The 21,680-nt window shown below is 43.3% G+C and overlaps 2 protein-coding genes across 5 annotated transcripts; one reads left to right on the top strand and one right to left on the bottom strand.

Annotated features, from left to right (window-relative positions):
• Positions 1 to 8,026: 8,026 nt before the first annotated feature.
• zmat2 (zinc finger, matrin-type 2) lies at positions 8,027 to 11,770 on the bottom strand. The gene is made up of 6 exons (XM_012856725.3): positions 11,675 to 11,770; positions 10,614 to 10,713; positions 10,321 to 10,444; positions 10,171 to 10,244; positions 8,562 to 8,707; positions 8,027 to 8,335 (listed from the first exon to the last, which is right to left on the bottom strand). Exons 1-6 carry the CDS (start codon positions 11,690 to 11,692, stop codon positions 8,192 to 8,194), a joined length of 606 nt encoding a protein of 201 aa, XP_012712179.2. The 5' UTR covers positions 11,693 to 11,770; the 3' UTR covers positions 8,027 to 8,191.
• Positions 11,771 to 11,952: 182 nt separating this feature from the next.
• Positions 11,953 to 20,303, top strand: slbp2 (stem-loop binding protein 2). Of its 4 annotated transcripts, none has more exons than XM_036142695.1 (9): positions 11,953 to 12,113; positions 14,365 to 14,508; positions 14,882 to 14,959; positions 15,235 to 15,315; positions 16,394 to 16,537; positions 16,617 to 16,778; positions 17,017 to 17,167; positions 18,555 to 18,684; positions 19,809 to 20,303. In XM_036142695.1, exons 1-9 carry the CDS (start codon positions 12,061 to 12,063, stop codon positions 19,871 to 19,873), a joined length of 1,008 nt encoding a protein of 335 aa, XP_035998588.1. In that variant the 5' UTR covers positions 11,953 to 12,060; the 3' UTR covers positions 19,874 to 20,303. The 4 variants fall into 4 exon arrangements, with proteins under 4 accessions (XP_035998588.1, XP_035998587.1, XP_035998586.1 ...); XM_036142694.1 differs by having other exon boundaries at positions 11,954 to 12,113; positions 14,353 to 14,508; positions 18,558 to 18,684; XM_036142693.1 differs by having other exon boundaries at positions 11,957 to 12,113; positions 14,353 to 14,508.
• Positions 20,304 to 21,680: the final 1,377 nt, after the last annotated feature.

The following is a 21,680-nucleotide window of genomic DNA, read 5'->3' as shown; positions in this document are numbered from 1 at the left end:
TGTTTAGGGAAGCAGAACTGCAGCAGCAATGCATTAATGTGGCTAATTTGGGCCAGTTAAACTCCATTTTAAGTTCAGTTACATGCAAACCAAATCGTGCTCAAGTTTGATTCAGTTTGCTTGATTATTAAGAAATAGTGAGAACTATCAGAGCAGCTCAGTCTGCAAGGTCTGCAGCTTAAACTACGGCTGCATTTACACGTTCTGTACGGAGCAGAAATAACCTTCATCGTCCCACAGGGTGAAGATTCAGGCGTACCAACAGCAAAGTGAGAGGCAAATGGAAGCATGCAAACACACACAGGGTAAAAAAATTAAATAATATATAGATAGATAGATAGATAGATAGATAGATAGATAGATAGATAGATAGATAGATAGATAGATAGATAGATAGATAGATAGATAGATAGATAGATATGAAGGCAGAAACGTTAGAATCAGAGACGGTACAGTAACAGCATATTTACACCATAATAAATAACACTGCACAGGTATTAAAATTAGCATGCTCAAATTAAAGAAATCCTCAACTGTGTTGGGTAATTTAGAGGCTGAATAAAAATGTGAATGTATATTTGAGCATAAAAACAACTACGGACTATTTATTTACCAGAAATTTTACTTTTATTACTCGAAACACTTCAAAGAGAAATTAGCATTTTAGCATCTGGAAAAGCAAACCTGGGTGACATCAAGAGAAAATAACTGAAATCACAAAAAAAAAAAAACGTCCTTGTCTTTAAATGTAGCCTAAAACTGAAAGGTGGGTCAATGCCTCAACGACCGGGGTCAATTGTCATTGGAGTATAGAAACAGGCCTTTATCTTCTCATCTGTGGTCCGTTAACTTTTCCATATTTGTGTAGTAGTTTAGAACTGTGCACTGGGAGCAAAATAATTACAATTTTAAAGAGATTTTTCTCAAATAAAAATCAGAATGTGCTTTGTGCATTTGAATTCACCCTTTTGCTCCAATATGCCTTAATAAAATCCAGAGCAGGCAGTCCCCCACTCAGAAAACAGAGGCCAGCTGTGTGTTAATCTACTCTGACTACAGCCGTTCTGGTTCTGGTTCTGGTTCTGCAGAGAACCAGCATCATGGAGACCAGGGAACCCAGCAGACAGGTCGGGGACAAAGCTTCTCTGTCCACCTCTAGTTTCAACACGTCTCGGTCTCTGGTGAGACTTCTGGTTTGGAAACGGGTTCGTTGCTATTTCTGCTCAGCCTGTTGGCCTGGTGGAGGTCCGCTGATGTCTGCACTGGAAGTTCTCTGCTCTTCTCTCTCATTACTAATGAAAGGACTGGTTTCACAAGCTCGCTGTTCTGCAAAACGGACATTTGGAAATGTGTGTTTCTACAGCTGGAATTTGGTGTTTTGTAATAATGTGATTTCATTTGACTACATTTTTTATTGTACTATTGTGAGTCCCAGAACCTGCACATAATTGTAGATTTGAAATCAGATGAAACTGTACCACTCAGTTAATTGTACTTATTTTGGATTGGATTACTGCTGTTTACTTCTACATTAAATAAATATTCACATATTTTGAAGTTTTGGCTACTCTACCCACTTAAATAATAACAAAAATTAATATTGTAGTCTCATTTGACGGCACACAGAAAGGGTTTATTTAGAAAAATCACAAGATTCAACTACAAAGCATGTCATTATGATGGCTTTTTATTTATAAATCAAACCCTTTCTGTGGACCACACATTTGGATGCTCAGAAATGCGGTGTGGTTAAGAAACTGTTGAAATGTGCTTGTGTCACATGAACACCCCCATGTTCCTGCTCCTCGGTCACGCTTAGTGTGCAGCTAATAAACCGACACTCTCCACTGGGTAATGTCTGAGCTGGGGGTCCAGAGGAGCGTCCGAGGAGTCAGAACCGCCTCGCCGTCTGATTATTGACACATGCTTCCTGAGTTTGATGACTCAGAAACCTGCAGCTGGGGGAGAAAGGTGCAGACATGAAAATAAGCAGCCTCCACATGCAGAAGTGGTTGCAACTGACAGTAACAGCAGCACTGATGTGTAAAAATGTAAATTTATTCTGAAATATGCAACAACCCACTAAGTTATATTTATAGCACTAACTCTGAAAAGGTTTATTGAATGATACATTTTCCTCTGTATACAGACATAATGACTAACTGGTTCCTGTTCTTGGTTCTGGTTCTAATAAAATTCAGCTAAACATTAGTTTCATATGAAGCCCAAATAAAGAAAAGAAGTCTGACGACATTAAGGAGACACAAATAACTCAGCATGTGCAAGTTTATTTGTTATGTAAGATCCTCAGAACCAGCACGTCTGGTTGGCTTCAGCAGCAGATTACCAAATTAAAGGTAACAGTGTTTCTAATGAAGCAAACGAAGAATAAAACATTATTAAAAACAAACTGCTAGCTTAGCTTTGATAAATGGAGGCCAAACTGGCTCATCTTAGCTTAGCATACCTAGCTAGGTTAGCCATACCAGTGCTCTCAACTCTCACGCATTGACCGTGTGACACACGCATTTCACTGACTTCACACGCTCACACGCAACACGTGGCATTTCACACGCAACACATGACATTTCACACGCAAACATGGAATTTCTCACGCATAAAAATCACAAAGCCCATCTGGGCTGCGGACGACAAAACTCCGCCTTCTGCTGAGCTGTTTCGGCTTCTTTCACAGCTTGTGGCCATCAGTAATTCCTGCTGCAGTTCGTGTTAACAGAGCAGCAGGAAGAGTGATCAGAGTTATTAATAATTTTAGTCTTAACAGTGGTGAAAGTGAGCCGGTAAGGTCCTGTACCGTGTACACAGGAGGGGAGGAGGCGGGGGTGGAGCTGCTGCAAGATGACCGGTTCATTCAGAACCAGTCATGGCTGCACGCTGGATCATAAAACAGTTCTGCTAACCAGATGCAGTTTAAAACGCCACTTAGTCTGTTTATAAGTTTTGTTTTTATTAATTCTGCATTTTTTAACTGCAAGCACCGTATTTCTGTGCCTCCGCGCTTGCTCCTCTCCCTCCCCTCCTTTCCCTCGGAGCAGGTGCTTTCTGGGCGCCCAGAGCGCACTGACGAGAGCAATAGAGATTTGTCATGTCAGCGCGGCGACTGACTGAGAAACCTGTCGCTGTGAAAGGTGATGAGAATGTTATAAACTGTAACAGTCTAGAAGTGCATGGAGCTGAAAAGAGGGAGACATCAGCAGCTGGATCGTGCGTAAAGACGCAGCGCTTCAGTGTGTGCTTCAGTGTTGCTGCTGAGGGGATCATAAAGGCTTGATGAAACTCAGCCTGATTCACCAATCAGGTTATAGATTTACAATGATAAACAACCCATAGATGAATGTGTAACAGTATAATAATTCGGTCAATAACTTAAAACTACTTAATTTTATTCAGTATTATTTGAACAATTGTGTATTTTTTTATGTCTTAATCCATTAACTGAACAATAAAGTATTAATACGTCTCTTTCTCTTTTTAACACAAGTAATACATGTCTACTTCATTGTCTGGTGGGATAAAAATGAGATGGAGTTGACTCCACCGGCTCTTCCAGGGTCCGGTTAGCCCCGCCCCCAAACAAGCCCCGCCCCCAAATTAGCATAATCTCACTCTTAACTTATGATAAAAGTTGAGAAGTCTGATGGGCCATACTTAGCTTAGCTTAACCTTCCTTAACGTCTTGCCAGTGCGAGACATGCAGGGAATGACCTCAAACCTGTTGGAAAACAGTAAGATTTGCTATTTATTTTGCTGTTAACTACTTTCAGCACAGAAGCCGCAAACAAAAATATTTCTTTCGATTGCATGCATTCAAACACAAGCAGGCAGAACAAGGCAGTATGTGTGCCACTAATTTAGCAAGATACCAATCATCACAAAGGTTCCGTTTTCGGCAATAATACCTTTTTGACCAGCAGGTGTTGTTGAATATCCCACTAAGAATAAAAAATAAATGAAACTTTGGAGTTTTGAGAAAGGCCCATAAACTGTTATCTAGAGATAACTTCTCTTACTTTTGCTTAATTTAGCATTAGCTTACCGTAGCCTGTTTTAGTTCTTAGCAGACCTTAGCTTACTAGACAGTGATAATTTAAGTTACTAATCTGTTAGTTAAGCCTATCTCATAGTTTCCCTTTACTTTAGCCTGTCCTGGCTAGGTTATATTAACTTTAGTAAAGTTTTGCTTTCATTAGCCTAGTTTATCCTAAATTTGTTTACTAAATGAAGATTTATTAAGCTATTTAGCTAAGCCTAACAAAAAATACTATTTCCTATTTTAGCTTAGCACAGCATACTATAGCGCATGTTAGCTTAGCATATTGTAGCACATCCTGCTTTAGCATATTAAGTTTAGTCTATGATTTTAGCTGTCTCAGGTTGTAGCCTAAGTCAGAAAACACTGGAATGTCTAATTGTTTACTAAGCCAGTAACGTATTTCTTTCAATTTTATTTGTACAAAAAAGTAAAACAAAATTGTAACATTTCCAGATGTTTCACAGCATCATGTCTGCCAGTAGTTTAATTAGCTCCCAGCGGTCAGAGGTGCTGGGTTTTATGGTTTTATGGACAACCTTCATAAACGTGTGATACTGGGTTTGCTTTTCAGCGCGCTCCAACTTTCTCTGTTAGAGTTCTGACTTTAGGGAAAGTTCATGTTTTTCTAACTGGGAATGTTGGGAGAAAACACTACAAGTATATTTTAGTTTACCTTAGCATACAACCAGGAACCAGGGAATCTGTCAGTCTGACTCTCTCTGGTCGACAGAATCCATCCACAGACAGATTTAATAACCACGTTGAATCTTTTTTCATGCCTGTGAATATTTTTTGTGTAAAGATGTTGGTATAGATCAGGGGTCTGCAACCTGTGGCTCTGGAGCCGCAAGTGGCTTTGTGGTTTTGCACAGTGGCTCTTAATAACTTTGGCTACAAATTATATTTTTAATGTGGTATTTAAATGTAATAATGATAATAAATGCAGATTTTAGCAGTTTATTCTTGGATTAATTGCTTTTGCTTTCTCAACTGAATCATGCTAAAACTGCCAGTAATATTTAATATTAAATCAATATTTTTTTCATTATGTTGGAAACTATGATACTTTTTTCAAACCTCAAAATAGACATAAAGGGGCGTTTCTTTAATGATGACAACATATTTCCTACAGTAGATCTTTATCAAAAATTATAACTTGTCTTTATTCAAAAGGCCAGGCAACATTTTTTTGCAGCTCTGAACCAGTTTAATTCATGTGGACTGAAGAAAAAACGTCTCTTTAGACGGTAAACGCTGCAGAGCCCTGGTATAGATGAAGAGTTAATATTGCCCAAGGCCCCATTTAAAGTAATTTTGGTTGCAAATGGTACATGACCTTTTCAGAAAGGAAAACTTAAAACTTTGATAAACAGCTAATATTTTTCATTTTAAAAGAACAATCGTTTTATTTCTTTTTTTTAGGTCCTAAAAACATTTGAAAAAATAGAATGGAGCTTTGCTTTTCTATGGGATGTTGATATATGTGGAATATAGTTAAAAACAAACACACACAGCTCGTAACCTGAAGACAAGAAAAACGAGATCTAAAAAGTAACTGCTGGTATTTTAGTGTCAAACCAAATATCCAAACCTGTTTTTGTTATGTCTATATTTAAAAAGGTGGTTCTTTATAATTTATTTAGAGATGTTGTTGAAGGTCCACTAGTGGAGCTGCAGGTTGCAGATCTCTGGTTTAAAATGTCGTCCAGGACACGATGAGCCATTTAGTGTCGTTACACGTTCCAAACCAGGTCTCAGCAACACAGCTTGGCACACATCAACTATGATGAAGACCTTCATAAAGCTCAGAGAACCACTGATGAAGATCACTTAGACCACAGGGACATCTGGATGCTTAAAAATAAATAAATTGGATCATGATTTATTTATTTTTTCTCTGTGCTGTTGAGGCTGTGGTTTTATCTGTAGGAGAGCAAAGGTGAAACTTTGCACATGTGGTTCTAACAGTAGAGAACGGTGGAGGGTGTGATGATGTGGGGGAGCGACACAACGTCCTGCATCCATAACACAAACAGTAACCGTGTAAACAAGAAGTCCAACGATCAGAAATCAGCCGAGATGGGCTGAATAATTGGCAGCAAAAAGCCGGAGACCCTGAAAGCTGCAGGAAACTCGTTTTTATTTCATTTATTTGATATTAATCGTGATTAATCACAAAATCTTCATGTGCAGAACCATTCAATAGATTAGAAAGATCATTTATTTCAGTAACTGGCTACATAATATATTGATTATTTACAGCCTGATTTTTCAAACCCTGATTTTTGTTATTTAAGATTATTTTCTGTTTACAGCCAATGAAAAAATAGTTAAGATTAAAAACCAAAAAAAATAAAAAGATATTTATAGCAGAAATCTCAGCTTGATGGTTGTTCACTTCAAAAGGTACTTTTAATCTAACAAACGAGCCTCAGGGCCAGATTCTAGTTTGTTTAACGTGACTGTAAAGGTGGAAACACATGAAATATTGATGGAAACTGTGACTCAAAGACCCCAGGCCTGTTCTACTGGTGGCATTAGACCACACAGACGCACCACATCCTGCCTGAAAGTGAGTGTCAATGACTACAGCTGCTATTTTCTCTGATGACGAGCAGCTCAGCAGCAGCCAGTAAACAACACAGGAAGCACTGAGCACCACAGCAGCTCAACTTTGGACAAATCGATAATTTTGTCACTCCTTTCAGGAAGTGAAACTTGCATTATTGTAAAGATTGATTTGTTTCTTGTCATTTTGATTATTTTTGTCTGGCAGATAATGAAAAGTTCAGCCTCAGAAGACTTTAATATTGAGGAAACTCCTGGTGTCACAAACCAGTTAATTAAGTCCATGGAGAGAATCTGTGGCACCGGCTGCATAGAAACATTAGAAGCCTAATATTTCTGTTTAAAGCATTTTCATCTGATGGAATATTCCGATCCTCTTTTTCATTCTCTGAAAGCTATAATCGTCAGACGCAGAAGAAATTAAGGCCTGAAATAATTGAACCTGTGATAAATCCGAGTTTCTCTTTCTGAAATGAGCCACTAAAAATATTCAACCCAACGTGTTAAAAATTTTAGATGCTTTCTTTTTTTTTTTACAATGATGGAGGTAACTTAACGTATTTTTATAGAGATTCTCAGGATAAAACACAAAGTTTAGATGCAGGGAAACGTGTTTAATCTCCGGTAACCAGGCTGGAGGTTCCCTGGTCGGCGCTTTGTTTCTCAGCAGGAAGATAAATTAGAGGAGCAGCGACGCCTCACAGTGAACTCACAGCAGTGAGTCTCAGCTCGATTTGGTCATTAACCAGCAGCTCAGAGGAAACGGTAAACTTCCTCGTCTTCTTCCTGTTGATCAAACGCTGATTCAGCCGCGGATCGTAGCTGAAGCCGACTTCTCTCTCTCAGCTCAACCAGGTCCAGATCCTGGAGCCGGAGTCTCAGCCACAACCAAACCAGCCGCAGCTTCACGGCGCTGGCTTTCCTCGGATCGCTAACGGACCAGAAGACACAGAACACTGAAGCAGCTTTACCCAAGAGTCTGGATTAAATATCGGTGAAATCTAGGAACCAGAAACTGGTGAATTTTAGACGTGGACTGGTTTCATTTCCTGATTAATGTTATGAAGCTGATAAACACGCCAACCCTTCAGGAATAAAACGTTTATTAAAACATGAACGTGAGACAAAAAAAAAAAAAACCCAGCAGCTGTCTGAGCTCCTCGCCTCCCACCGTCTGAAGCTTCTTTCTTTTCCACTCCACAAATCCTAAACTTTAAATTTGGTCCAGAAGTGAAAAGCGCAGCCAGCTGCATCCCGACAAACGATCAAAGTAAAACTTTTACAGGTCGTTAAGCAGATAAACGCAGATGTCAGTCAGACTCTCGTCTTGAAGGAATCTTCTGCAGATCTTGGTCCTCCGTCTCTTCCTTCAGCTCCTCAGCCGACCAATCAGCCGCTCAGAGCCGCCTCCTGTCTCACCTGTGAGCCGCAGACAGGTTTAAACTATCGATCTACCAAAATAAGAGTCTGGCTGGGAATGAAGTCTGGACCGGGACGCTTCCATGGGGACTCCTCGGCTCGGCCTTCCAGTCTCATCCTGCTCTGAAAGTCTCTACAAGCGTCTCTGCATCAGTGACTCTTCTTGGACGAGCCAAAACCAGAGAAGCCCATCACAGCCGCCATCTCATCGTCCTCCTCAAAGTCCACGTCGTCCTCGGCTCGCCGCTTCCTCTCCCTCTGCTTCTCCTTCTTGTAGGCCTTGGCCTTCTCCTCCTGAAAACACAACCGGCCGTCAGAAAAGAGCAGAGATAGTTTATGGGGCCAGGAGGCGTCACTCTGTGACAACATGTCAGCTGGAACTAAGAGCTCCTCTCACTGGTTATGAGCAAATTAAAATCATGTTTCCTGAAATCTTCAGTTTAATCTTATTTTTAATCTTAATACTCATTCTGCAGGTGGTAATCAGGTGACCACTGGGGGGCGTGGCCTCCCTCCTCACCTCCTCGCGCAGCTCCTTCATGCGCTCCTCGAAGTCGTACTCCTTCTGCTTCTCCTCCAGCTTCTTCTTGTTCACCTCGAAGCGTTTCTTCACCTGATCCAGAGACGATCGCTCCACCCGCATGGACATGCCCAGGTTCCTCTGATCTGCTCACACACACACACACACACACACACACACACACACACACACACACACACACACACACACACACTTCCTGTTACACACCTGTCCCAGTCTGGACCCCCTCATGTTACACTGAATTTATCATATTTCCCCCAGGAAAGACGTCCGTCAGCAACCAGGCATCACAACATTCCTGATTTAAAGGAATAAAACGGATCATGCTGAAAATCCTCTCGTTTACTCGTTAACTGTAAAAATAGAGACTCAGAGATGAACTAAGAAGTGAGTCAGTAAAGATCTAAACTGCTTGCTGACTAGGGCTGAACAACTAATCGCATTTTCAATATAATTGCGATAAAAAAAAAAAAACAATTTCCAAATCGCAGAGTCTGCAATTTTTGGCTATATAACAATTAGGGAATTAGACGCGTCCATTAGGTGTTGGTAAAATGTTTAAAGTGGATTTGCCTCCACATGGAAGGGAAGACAGTTGCAGCAGTGAGATAATCTAATTTTATTACTTGTTTTAGAGTTTATATAATCATACATAGCATTAAGTACAGGTCAATCAGTTTAATACATAGACTTGTTTGTTGGTTGCACTTTATGTTCAACAAGGATTGATGTCCAAATCAATTAAAAGCTGTTCTCTTGAATAATATTCTGATTAATAGAAACATTAAAAGTTCTTGTTTTAAATAGTCCTTGTTTACAAACATCTATATTTAGACGCCATTTTTGTTGCTTGTGGTTAACGCAGAGAAAAGTCAAAATTGCAATTTTGGTTGAAATATATTGTAGTCAGAACGCAATCATTTCTGCTCTGAGTTTAGATGCTGCGGATCTTTAGCAACTAATCCACATGGCGAGGAAACAAAATGATTTATTGTTTGTATATGTTTAAAAAGACATGATAAATTAAACTGAAAAAAAAAAAATCGCATTAAATCGCAATATTAAGAAAAAAAAATCGCATTTAGATTATTTTCCAAAATCGTTCAGCCCTATTGCTGACCTTCCTGGATGAAGGTCGCTTTAGACACGGTGATGCAATCAGACTTCTGATGGTTTTTAATGGTTTTAAACGTGGAGCCGAGGTCCAGCAGGAAGCTCAGAGAGTTCAGAACCTTCTCCATTGCTGAGCCTCGGCTGCAGAATAACCTCCTGCACATTACAGCCTGATTTCACAACTCTTCTAAAAACCCAGGTTTATTCTTTACTCGATTTTATTCTTAGGCTACAAACTTCAGCGAGACTTAGTTTGACCTTCCTGGTCCTAAATTAGTTCTGTTGTGTAATCTATCGTTCCTATGTCACATCTCTATGTTTTTTTTTGTTTATGCAGCACTTTGTTTCAGCTGAGGTTGTTTTAAAGCGCTTTATAAATAAAGCCGGTACGGTTCAGGTTTAAAACGCTCCATCTGCAGCTTGACTTTGAGCAGCGTGTGAACATTTGAAGGCGGCGGTTGCGGCCAGGACTCACGTTTCTTCCCGTTGATGTGATCCAGGAAGTTGATTGAATCCTTGACCACGCAGTCACAGACGTTACAGTAATACCTGGAGCAGAAGAAGAAGAAATGAGCAGGAGATCCAGGCTGAACGCTTCAAACTTTTTAAAACGTCGGGTACCGACCCGCCCATCTCCGCCTGGGGAGTCGTCTTGGTGATGACGATGGTCTTCCCCAGTTTGGACTCCAGGTCCACTTTGTAGTCTCGGTGGCGCAGGAGTTCCCGCTTGACTGGCGGAGGCAATTTTCCTGAGAGGGACGCCGAAAAAAAAAACACCATCACAAATAAAACCTCTAAAACTGCAACTGCTGGGTTTAGATCTCAGTTGTTTCTGTCTGACTTTAAAAGAAATAAAGACAATCAGCATGAAATCAGTTGTTGGACAGTGGAGCAGCGGGTTCTCCAGGTTCTCCTCACCATCTCTCTTCTCGCTGTCCCTCTCCTCCGCCAGCCGTTTCTGAGCGAGGGTTTCATACTCGTCTTTGTCCCACTTCCGACGGAAGTCGTTCTTACTCGACTGGAAGAGAAGAAGAAAAGTTTCTAGGCTGTAGAAACGAAAAGGCTCAAACCCAGACGGCTCCTCCGTAACTCCAGCTTTACGTCTCCGTTAGTCTGGAGATGAAATTTGTTGTGCATTGGAGAAAAATAAACTAAAATGATCTGAAAGGAATTCTGATCAGCTTTTAAACATTTCTGACCAAACATTCATCTTGCAGTAATAAAGTTGTTTTTCTCTGATCTGCACTAAGTTCTCCTTTTAAATAGAAACATTTTATATATATATATATATATATATATATATATATATATATATATATATATATATATATATATATATATATATATATATATCCTGACACGCTGAATCCTGTCTTTTCATTACCTGTAAACCAAAATCATCACAATAACAATAACAATATTTCACTCTGTAAGAAAAGAGATTAACTTTTTGAAATAGAGACAATAAATGTTGTTCTTGCTAATTGTTCTTGTAGTTTTTCACCCCAAATAGAGAGAATCCAAACTGAGTTTTCCCGCAGAATAAAAAGCCGCAGTTCTAACATCCCAGATAATCAGCTTTTTAGAATATTTTTGACGCGGACTTTATTTTGACACACACCGGAAGTTGTGTTGTGGGAGCTGCTAGCGGCGCTACGGCTAAAAGCTAAACCCGCATTTATCGTCAGATTTGCTTCAGGATGACATCAAATCAGCGCAAACTACTGACGTCGACTCGTCATCTATCCGTGTTTGAGTGAATTATCGTCACAAAGTGTGAAAATGCGTGACTAGGGTTTACATCGTTGTTTGCTAGCATGACGGCGGCTAACAACGGCGCTCCGAGGCTCTTTGAACGGATCGAGGCGAAGCTGTACGCGGTTCCTGTCGAAGCGTAGCGCAAACTGTAGGAAATGTCAAGTTTTATAGTTTAAAAAGTAAAAATAAATTCGTTATACTATACTATTAAAAAAACTCACCCCGCTGCCTGACGCCATCTTGTTAATTCTGTTACCGGAAATGGCTGAAACTTTTAGATTTGTGACGAACAGCGCCCCCTGCAGGAGGCACCCGGATGTAGCGGGGGAAATAAGGCAGATCATTATTAGGGAAATAAAAAAACAGAATAAATGTTAACTGGATGCAGTGTATCCGTCTGAAATCGTTCTTTTAAAAGCGATTTGTGTCTGAAATGTTGCCTGCGGACACCTACCGAGACGTGGATGATCCTAGAGAACAGGAATGTCCCAGGTGTGGGTCAGGTGAGCCTCAGGCCCCGCCCCCTCCCCCGCTGCCGCAGGTGTACCTCATTATAAGGCCGAGAAAGCCGAATGATGGCGTGTCTGTCTGAAAGTCAAGAACAGAAATGTCTACCAGCGGAGTGGAACCGTCAGCTCAGAGTCCGCTGCTGTCCTCCAGGTACGAACCAGAACCTGCCGACAGAACTCTGGGCTCAGAACCAGGTCTGCTTAGCATTTAGAAACAATAGGAGATCAAGTTAAACACTTTCTGTTGCTTAAGTTATAATTTTCTGCAGGTAATCTCTCGCTTTTTTATGACCCGTTTGTTCAGAGATTTAAAGTTATTTGACTCTAAATGTGTCCAGAAGCTCCAGTCTTGATATTCTGACCTGTGAATGAATTTTTGGTGTATTTTTGTCCCCCTGTTGGTTCAGATATCTGATGTCTTGTTCTGAGCTTTGCCTCCTAGATGTGATTCAGAGGGAATTAAATAGAATCTGCTTAATAAAACAGAGTTATGTTAGCATCTTCTCACAAAAGTTAATTTATTCAATTAAAAATGTGAAACCCATATTACATGGATTAATCACACATGTTTTTGATATTATTCTCACAGCTAATGTAAAATTTTTGATTTTCTCAGAGGATTAGTATAATTAATATAAAAATGTCCATTGGGTTCGTGTTGCGGTCCATTCAGTCATGAGGAAGACTGCTGACCTGACAGTCGTCCTGCAGACAGGCGCTGATGCCCTTCTCAGGAAGAGTAATTCACAAAAGGTCTCTGCTGAGGAAGCTGGCTGTTAAGTGCGTTATCCAAGCATGCTAATGGAAAGATGAGTGGAAGGAAAAACTGCACAGTGACCTTCAGAGGATTGTGAAGTCCAGTTAAGAGTTTAGGTGAGAGTCACAAGGTGTGGCCTGCAGCTTTGAATCAGAGCTGTCCTGTTTAAACCCTTCCTGAATGTCCCATAGCTTCCTACCTGGGGGGGTTCAGGGTTAGTGGAGACGTTTGAAACCCAAGCTGCCACAGGTCTAGTGTGACGTTTGTGGAACCATGGCGCCTGCTGGTTCTGGTCCGCTGCGTTTTATCGACCAGGAACATTATGGAGATAATGATTTAATTTTTAGCAGGATTTTCTACCAGCCTGCTACATGCTTTAATCACCGTGGTAACACCAGCACTGGCATGGCTCTAACCCCCCCCCCCCCAAAGCTTCCTGGGCAGAACCACAGTCGGACCCCCTCAGTGCTGCACTGATGCTGTAATTCATATAAAAGTACCAAGTACTGAGAGGAGGGATGATGCTGTTCAGTCAGAGCACTTTTCTGGAATAAACCCCAATTCATTGTTCAGTAAGGTTCTGATATTTGGGTTTTTATTAACAGCCAGTTTTATCAGAATTACAGAAATGCTTGAACCATTTCACCCAGAATGGCTTGTTTTCTAACTCAAGATCATTAACTGAAAACCAAACAGTTTATGAACAGAAAGGCTTTATTTGCATGTATCTTAAAGCTGAGAATTCCCCTGAATCATTTAACATCCTCCATTCCTGCTTTGACGGATGCAGCGTGTTCCCAGATGCATCCGGCTGCAGTTTTTCCCTCACTTACGTTCTCCTCCATTAAAACCGACTCCGTTTTCTGCCTGGGACGGCTTCAGGCGGTCCGGGCGTCTTTGGACTTTGGACTTTGGTTTTAGTGAAAATTAATGGATGTGGTCCTGAAGGCAGCAGATGTTGCTCTAAAGTTCTGCAGGACGTTTTTCTTCTCTGCACCAATGTTGCCGTCAGAGAAGTGTAAATGATGTCCAGCTTGGACTCTGAAGTTCCTCCAGATTCCCTGAAAGGTTTCATGATCTTTAGTTGGAGAGATCGGCTCATCCTCACCAGTCTTGACTTCAGGAAGTTTGTCTTTCTCAGATGTTTCGTGTTAAACTGGATGTTTTCCGATGCTTCTGGTCTGAATTGGTGTTGCAGGAATATTAAAACTAATTTATGACACCAGCGTTCTGTTAGGGATGTGTTGCAGTGAATGCATGTCAGTGAACCTGCTGAGATGAAGGGAGATGAGAGCATTAGGATTTATTATGGGGGAGAATCAGGTGAAGGTGGCAGAGACAGTTGCACACAACAGGAGCTGCATTAAGAATCCTCAGAGGGTAAATTCCTGCATGAAACCTCAAAGCACCTGAAACTCTGAAGGTTTGGGGCGATGCAGGAAGTGATGAAGGCCGTTCTGACCTCCACCTGTACGGCTGGAGGCGACGCTTCATCAGCTCTCCATCTGGACTCCAGCTGTAAGATGGAGCTCTGCTTGTGTTTAAAGAGGAAAACCGACTAACGACGCCTGCTTTTCTGAATCAGATCCTTGTGAGGTTCAGAGCTCTGACTGGAGGGCCCGCTCCTGCCCAGCTTCTCTTTCAGCCCCTGGTCGTGTGTCTGTGCCAAGGGTTGGTCTGCAGCCATGTGGAACGGCCTCCCCGACCTGATGCCCCCCGCCTCGGGATGCTCCGCCCCTGAACCCTGGCTCCTCCCCGGCTGCAGCTCCGTCTACGACAGCCTGGTCAGGTAGGTTTACCTGGGCACCGGGTCAACGCTGCCCCCTGCAGGGAGAGGTGGGAACGACGTTCTGCAGGCTGTTTCTCATTCACAGGAATCTAAATTTATCACATTTTAACTGAGGAATGAGCGTTTGTTTAGGCTGTACTGTCATTGGGCTGCATTGATGAGTTGGTAGTACTGCTGCCTTGCAACAAGAAGGTCACAGGTTCAAATCCTGGGATGTTTCTGCATTCTGTTCTCCCAGAATATCCGTGAATAAGTCTCTGTTAACCTGAGGTGGACTGGTGCCCCTCTCACACGAATGTTTTATAGAATCACCTGAAAACGGAGGAATTGCGTCACATTTGTGCTCTAACAGCTTTGCTTCTGATTTCTCCAGCAACGCGTCTCCGATCCCGTCTCCTCCGGCCACCAGTGGACTTCGAGGACGAGAGCGAGCCGGGAGCAAACCTCGCAGGTTTTTCCTCTCCTCCTCACGAACGGCTCAGATTTGTTGTGATGCTCTGCAGGAACCATGAAGTAGAAACCAGATGAAATTAAGTCTTCAGTTCTCTGTGATCCAGACTTTTCTGTAATGCCCTAAAGTTCCTTCTGGTTCTTGATATGATCCAAACCTTCCTGTCAGCAGACAGAAGTTTAACAGTAATAACCAGACTTCATAAACTAAAAGTTAGGTCTGAATATTGTTTCTGCATGTTTGAAGCGTTTCCTGGAGCCGTTTTCTTCTTGCAGGCCGTCCATCCTGGAGCGCTGCATCCTCAAAGTGTCCACCAGCAGCGTGGCTGTGGGGACGGATGATGTGGACAGCAAAAGGTAGGCAGGACCTGTCCGCTCCATTCTGACTGTTTCTACCTCAGAAATATACAGGACTGTCTCAGAAAATTAGAATATTGTGATAAAGTTCTTTATTTTCTGTAATGCAATTAAAAAAACATTCTGGATTCATTACAAATCAACTGAAATATCGCAAGCCTTTTATTGTTTTAATATCGCTGATTATGGCTTACAGCTGAAGAAACCCAAATATCCCATCTCAAAATATTAGAATATGGTGAAAAAGTATACTAGTAGGCTATTCAACTAATCAGTTGAATCGTCTAATTAACTGGAAACACTGCAGGGTTTGCTGAGCCTTGAAAAACACTCAGCTTGGTTCAGTAAACTAAATCCCAAGTATGGTAGTGGTTAAGAGACGACATCAGATTCTCCCAGTAACTGGTGTACTGACCATGGCATTACTGTCCTTGATTGGCCTGCCAATTCCCCTGACCTGAACCCCATAGAGAATTTGTGGGCTATTGTGAAGAAGAAGCTGAAAGACACCAGAGCCAACAATGCAAATGAGCTAAAGGCCGCTATTGAAGCATCCTGGGCATCCATAACACCTCAGCAATGCCACAGGCTGACTGCCTCCATGCCACGCCGCATTGATGCAGTAATCTGAGCAACCAAGTACTGAGTGCATTAATGGACATTTTCAAATGTTTGATTTTGTTTTGCTGTTATAATTTTTTTTTACTTGGTCTGAGGAAATATTCTAATATTTTGAGATAGGATTTTTGAGTTTTCTTCAGCTGTATGCCATAATCAGCGATATTAAAACAATAAAAGGCTTGTGATATTTCAGTTGATTTGTAATGAATCCAGAATGTATGACATTTCATGTTTTTTAATTGCATTACAGAAAATAAAGAACTTTATCCCAATATTCTAATTTTCTGAGACAGTCCTGTAGAAGGTGATATCTGCTGCTTTAGAAATATGAACAGAGGGATTTCAGGATGTTTAGGCTTTTATAAGGTCTGGCCCTCATGGTGAGGGGTCAGAGGTGGGACTGTCCTGCCGGCAGCAGCAGGTCTCTGTAGCTCAGGCTGCGCTCTTCGTCCTGCAGGCCTCCGTACTCCCGCTGCTACACCCGCCTGCCGGACCCGGCCAACACCGAGACCAACGCGGCGGTCCTGAAGCGGCGGCAGAAACAGATCCAGTATGGCAAGAACACCAGCGGCTACCAGAACTACCTCCAGCAAGTCCCCAAGTGAGAGCCACGGTTATTTACCTGCCACCTGCCGTAGAACGCATAAGCCCCGCCCCCTGACGAACTGACCTGTCCTCAGACACCTGAGGGACCCGAAGCTCCACCCCTCCACTCCCAACAAGTACCGGAAGTACAGCCGGCGTTCCTGGGACATGCAGGTGCGTCTGTGGAGGCGGGCGCTGCACCTGTGGGACCCTCCGACCAGCGACGCCCCGGCCACGCCCGACCCAGTGGAGCAGCTGTAGGTGGAGCCGGCCGGTTCTGATGACCAGAACTGGTTCTGGTCAGCAGAACTGGTTCTGCTGACCAGAACTGGTTCAGCTCTCTGGTGACGGATCTCAGGAGGCTTTTGTTTCTCAGAGGAGGAGATAAAACTGAGTTTATCTTCCTCACCTGTCTCCCAGAAAGCATCAGAATAAACGAGCCTCGGTCTGAATGCGGGCCGTTAGCGATCCTGATGCCGGCTCTCGTGTCTGCAGGCAGAGCCAGCTGGCCAAGATGACGTCGGACCTGTGTGAGGACGGAGGAGACGAGCAGAGAGAGAAGGAGACTCCTGCAGCCTCTGAAGCCTCCTCCGTGTCTCCTCTGTCTGCGGAGGTCCCTGGAGCCTGGACCGTCCCGCTGTCCCCGGTAACTCAGACCCGCACCGCGTCCTATCAAAACTAAACACTCAGATTTATGATGCGTCTGGGTTTCCTTCTGGAGATCAGCCGTGTGGCTCTGATGCAGAGACAGAAAATCTGTTCCTTTAATTCAGCGTTAATGATAAAGACTCTTGATCCGGTTCGTGCATTTAGACCAACCGGTTCAGCCTTTCCTAGAGATGCTGGTCTCAAACCAGAACACTGATGTATTTTATGGGCTTTGCTATAGATGGAGTTTATAATCTTATATGAAAAGAGAAATTCAGCAGAAATGCTGCTTTTTCCTAACCTGACTCTGCCTGATGGATTTGCTCCCCATATCCATCTGGAAACCTTCCGTTGAAGTAATTTTGGGAAGGGGGGGGAAATACTGGTTAGCTGATTGGCCTATGTTGGTGATAGACGGGCCAAATAAACCAATCAGATCAACGAAGCATATGACGTACTAACAGCGACGACGAAAACACAACCACAAGCTCTTGCCGAAAACCAGTCGGGAGAAGAGCAGAAACATCTTTTCCTCTGAGAAAAGCCTCCAGAGCAGTGTTTTGCTCTTCTTTCAGTGAAGAAATACTCTGTAATTCCGATAAAACTTGCTCGATAGCCACGCTAACGCTAGTTTCATCGGCTGAAGCCGCCATGTTCTTTAGACTGAACTGTAGCGCTTCTCGTTGCGTCACACCTCAACCCGCCTCAAAGCCAACGCTGATTGGAGGTTCGTTTGGTGAACGGCTCCAAATTTTCTTTAACGGAGAGTAGCCAGACTGATCTGCGAGTGAAACCTTGAAAGCTCGCGAGATCAGGATGGTCTCACGAGGCTAGCTTTTTCCCGCCTGATGTCATAACTGCTCAGTTTAAAGGAGCTGAGGGAACGGTTCTGAACCCGAGTTTATTCCCTGAAGACTAAAACTTGACGTCTTCTAGTTTCTCTCCTGCATCAGGTTCGCTGCTCTGTTTATACCTGGTCAGGTTCTCCTGTGGACGGGTTTTTATGCGAGGACAAGCAGATGTTCTGAGCTCAGGATGTGGAGAAAACACTGAAAAGTGCAGCAGAGACGTCTGACTGGAGGTTCTGGGTCATAACTGAGTCCTGCAGGTCTGAACCGATCTCTGAACACAGCCAGGGTCCGGTTAGGTCCGAGTCCACCTGGTCCACGTTCTGGACCTCCAGAAATGAGTTTGTCTTCTGGATCTTGTATTTTATTCAGTTTGTGCTGCAGATCCAACTCGTCAGATGTTAAAGCTCCATGAACGGCGCTTTATCGGTTCTAAATCAGAACCAGATCAGGCTCAGAGGCTTTTGAAGGACCGTAAATATATTGAACACCATCTGCTCTTCATCAGTCAGTGAGTGACTGTCTTCCTCTGTTCAGCAGCCGGAGAACAGCCGCAGGACTCTTCGCTCCCCTCCTGGCCTCAGCTACTCCCACAGGAGTCAGCTGACCCCTGATGACGGCATGAACGACTGGCTCCGCCTCCTGATGGAGACTGACCACGCCCCAGGTGAGGTGACGCTCCTTTTCTCTACCTGGACCTGGACGCCCTGCTTAGTGGAAACCTGCACTTTGAATATAATTGGCTGTTCACTTTAATTTTTCAGTAACTTGAGTTTTGAACATGAAACAAAGGTTTTCATGTCGTTGACTTGGCAGCAATCCCTCATGCACCTTTAAAGGTGCTTAGCCACTTTGACTTATTTATACGTCTAACTCACTCTGGTTTTCATATCACGTCCTGCTGGTGTGTTGTTGTTGTTTTTGGTTATTTATTTCTTTATTTATTGCTCAATTTGTTTGTAAATAAACGCAGAAGGCTTCATTTACTATTTTAACAGAATGTACTGCACATGTGCAGCAGGGCTTAAAACAAGGAAGCAGCTAATGGCTATTAGCATCTCCTGGTGAAACAATGGAAAAGAAAATGGTCCAAGATCCAGCGGGGGAAAAAGAAGCTTAAAAAAAATCTGACTCTATGAGGGGAAAAGCCTGGAATGTCTCTGGGAATCCAGTCTGAACGCTGGTGTTCACTGAATTAGACGTTTATCTTGGTGACCTTAAGTGACCAGAAAGGCGGCTTTTAATTAAATGTATTATTATTATTATTATTATTATTATTAAAAAATAATGCGTAACATATGAGCCACGGCTCATATGTTACGCAGAGTTGACTGACATGAGTAAATGTTCTGTAATTTCCCTCTGGGATTATTAAAGCATTTATTTCTGATGTGAAGCTGTTAAAGTTGCTGTAGATCGTTTATTTAATTAATAATGTTGGTCTTCATCACGCCGAGCTTCTGCTTTACTGTGAGGCGTTGCAGAGGATCAGACTCAGTCTGACATTATTTAATTTTGATTTATTAATTAAGCAATCTGGCATTATGGTAGTTCTGTGATACTGTCACTAGATGGCGCCACATCTATTTATATCAGCTAATTGCGCCTGGTGCTGGTTCCATTTATCCTCAAAGGATCATCAGAACACTATCAGGGTGGAGGCTTAGTGGAAGTATAATTTTATTTTACCATGATCAAACATTTATGATTTAATAAGCATATAACGTGGCTATGTACAATTTAACAGGAAGAAACCAGAACCAGGCTTGACTCTATCTTCTCTGTCCTTAGACTTCAGCTCCGATGACCAGCAGGTTCCCGTGTTCTCTGACCAGCTCTTCTGGAATCCGTACTGAGGATCCGATTGGATGTGAGCCGAGCCGTCGCCGACCGAACTGGACCCGTCCTTGTTACCTGCCGATCCTGAACATTTTTCAATGTGTGGTTCTGGAGCATCTAACCCGCCTGTCTTTTTAAAAAATTGCCACAAAGCAGCTTCACTGGCTGCAGGGATCCGTCCCTGATCTGGGTTCTGCCCGCCCTCCTGGGGGGGGGGGGGGGGGGGGGGGGGGGTGCTAGATGGACACTTTATTGTTTGCACTTGTTTTAATTGAACTGCGTCATTCTGAGCACCTTTCACCTGCGTCACGTCAGTCCTGCACCGAGGGGAAAGCAACGAGTTTGTCCTGCCGTCCTGTTTGTCACTCACTGGTTCTTTGGTCCTTCACCTTCATCCTCTGCTCCTCCTCTTCATCTTTCCTTTTTTTTTTTCTTTTTAAAACAAAGCTCCTGATCAGTGGGGGGATGCTGCCACTTTGTGGTGGTCTGAGATTTCTTTTACTTCTCTGCTACTTTGAGTAAAGTGAAATGTGACTAATAAAGATGTAAATAAAGAGTTAAAACCTACAGGCTGATCTGCTCTCTCCTTTTATTAAACTTCTGCTTCCCTGATTGGTCAAACCGCCTGGAGTTGGTCTCAGTGGGTTTCTGCTCCTCCACCTGAATGAGTTCAGGTTCTAAAAGGATTAAAATATACGTTTGGACCTGAAAGCTGTAACTTGATCCTGCAGCATGCAGCCTCTTCAGATCACCAAACCGTTTCTGGCACGTTTGGGGGAACATGGTTCCGTTGTGCAGAACATGGCAGAACCTCCCCACACAGCCTGGATCAGGAGGTTGATGCCATGGGCCTCATGTGGGGCCTGCTCTCAGCATCTTCTCCTCCAGATTCCTCAGATTATCAGAGAAGATGACTTGCCTCCAGGTTTGCCCTCCTGGCATCAGTCGACACGTCTGCCAGCTGAGCAAGCTCTGCTCTGGTGGCAACGGGACTCTGAAGGAGAAATTGATGATCCAGAAAATTTTGCTGTGAAAACTTGTAAATCTTCCATCTTGAAATTCTCATTGATCCAGAAAACTGTAATTTCAGCAGCTGCTTTGATGCAGAGACAGGATGGCTGCAGCTCAACCGTCAAAGCAATAATTTATTTTGGCACATCTTTAGTTTTAGGGCGGTTGGGTCAGGTGGAGGCAGGTGAGGGTGGAGGCGAACATCTGCTGTGCTGTTTTCTGCAGGTTTGTCCTTTAACAGCCTTCAGAGAGCCACAGCAGAGCTGCTGCTGTAAACAAGCCGCCGTCTGCCTGGAAACTACAGCTCCCATCGGCCCCTGCGCCGCAGCCTTGTTTTCCTTCAGCTGGATTATTTTTTATTTCTGCAGGGTTTGTGGCCTGATGCTCGACAGTTTGCGGTCTGCGGAGGGTGGAGGAGTGAAAGCGAGAGAAAAGCGGAGCAGGTGCTGATGATGAAGCATGAAGCATCGCTCCTCCTCCTCTTCATCATCCTCCTGGCACCGTAAATGTTATTTATGAATGCCCGCCGCTCACGGGCGTGTGCGCGCAGGATTTCCGTTAATATGTTGGATAATTAGGAGACATCGGACTCTGATCAGAACCGATCCGTGGGTCGGCACCGGAGCCGAGCCGCAGAATCCGCGCTTTGATTCATTTCGGTGGGTTCGGCGCTGTTGCTCTCCGGCGCTACTGGGTCAATACACCGAGCGCCGGAACCGCCTCGCTTCGACACCACGCCAGGTAAGCTGCCGCCGGGACGCGGGGGGGACGGGGAACGGCTGCGCGGTCGGTCCCGGTTCGGGTCCATCTGCA

The sequence above is a fragment of the Fundulus heteroclitus genome, chromosome 11, assembly GCF_011125445.2.
Source record: "Fundulus heteroclitus isolate FHET01 chromosome 11, MU-UCD_Fhet_4.1, whole genome shotgun sequence".
Classification (NCBI taxonomy): domain Eukaryota; kingdom Metazoa; phylum Chordata; class Actinopteri; order Cyprinodontiformes; family Fundulidae; genus Fundulus; species Fundulus heteroclitus.
Note: the sequence above shows the minus strand (reverse complement) of the source record. Positions and strands in the feature narration are given on the sequence as shown.

Excerpts from the sequence above, each read along its gene's own strand:
- zmat2 (XM_012856725.3), bottom strand. Across the intron at positions 10,245-10,320 it reads CCCCAGGCGGAGATGGGCGG|GTATTACTGTAACGTCTGTG; the intron begins GTCGGTACCCGA and ends CTTCTGCTCCAG. Across the intron at positions 8,336-8,561 it reads TGAAGGAGCTGCGCGAGGAG|GAGGAGAAGGCCAAGGCCTA; the intron begins GTGAGGAGGGAG and ends TTGTGTTTTCAG.
- slbp2 (XM_036142693.1), top strand. The coding sequence starts at position 12,061 with ATGTCTACCAGCGGAGTGGAACCGTCAGCTCAGAGTCCGCTGCTGTCC. Across the intron at positions 12,114-14,352 it reads AGTCCGCTGCTGTCCTCCAG|CTTCTCTTTCAGCCCCTGGT; the intron begins GTACGAACCAGA and ends GCTCCTGCCCAG. Across the intron at positions 14,509-14,881 it reads GTCTACGACAGCCTGGTCAG|CAACGCGTCTCCGATCCCGT; the intron begins GTAGGTTTACCT and ends TGATTTCTCCAG.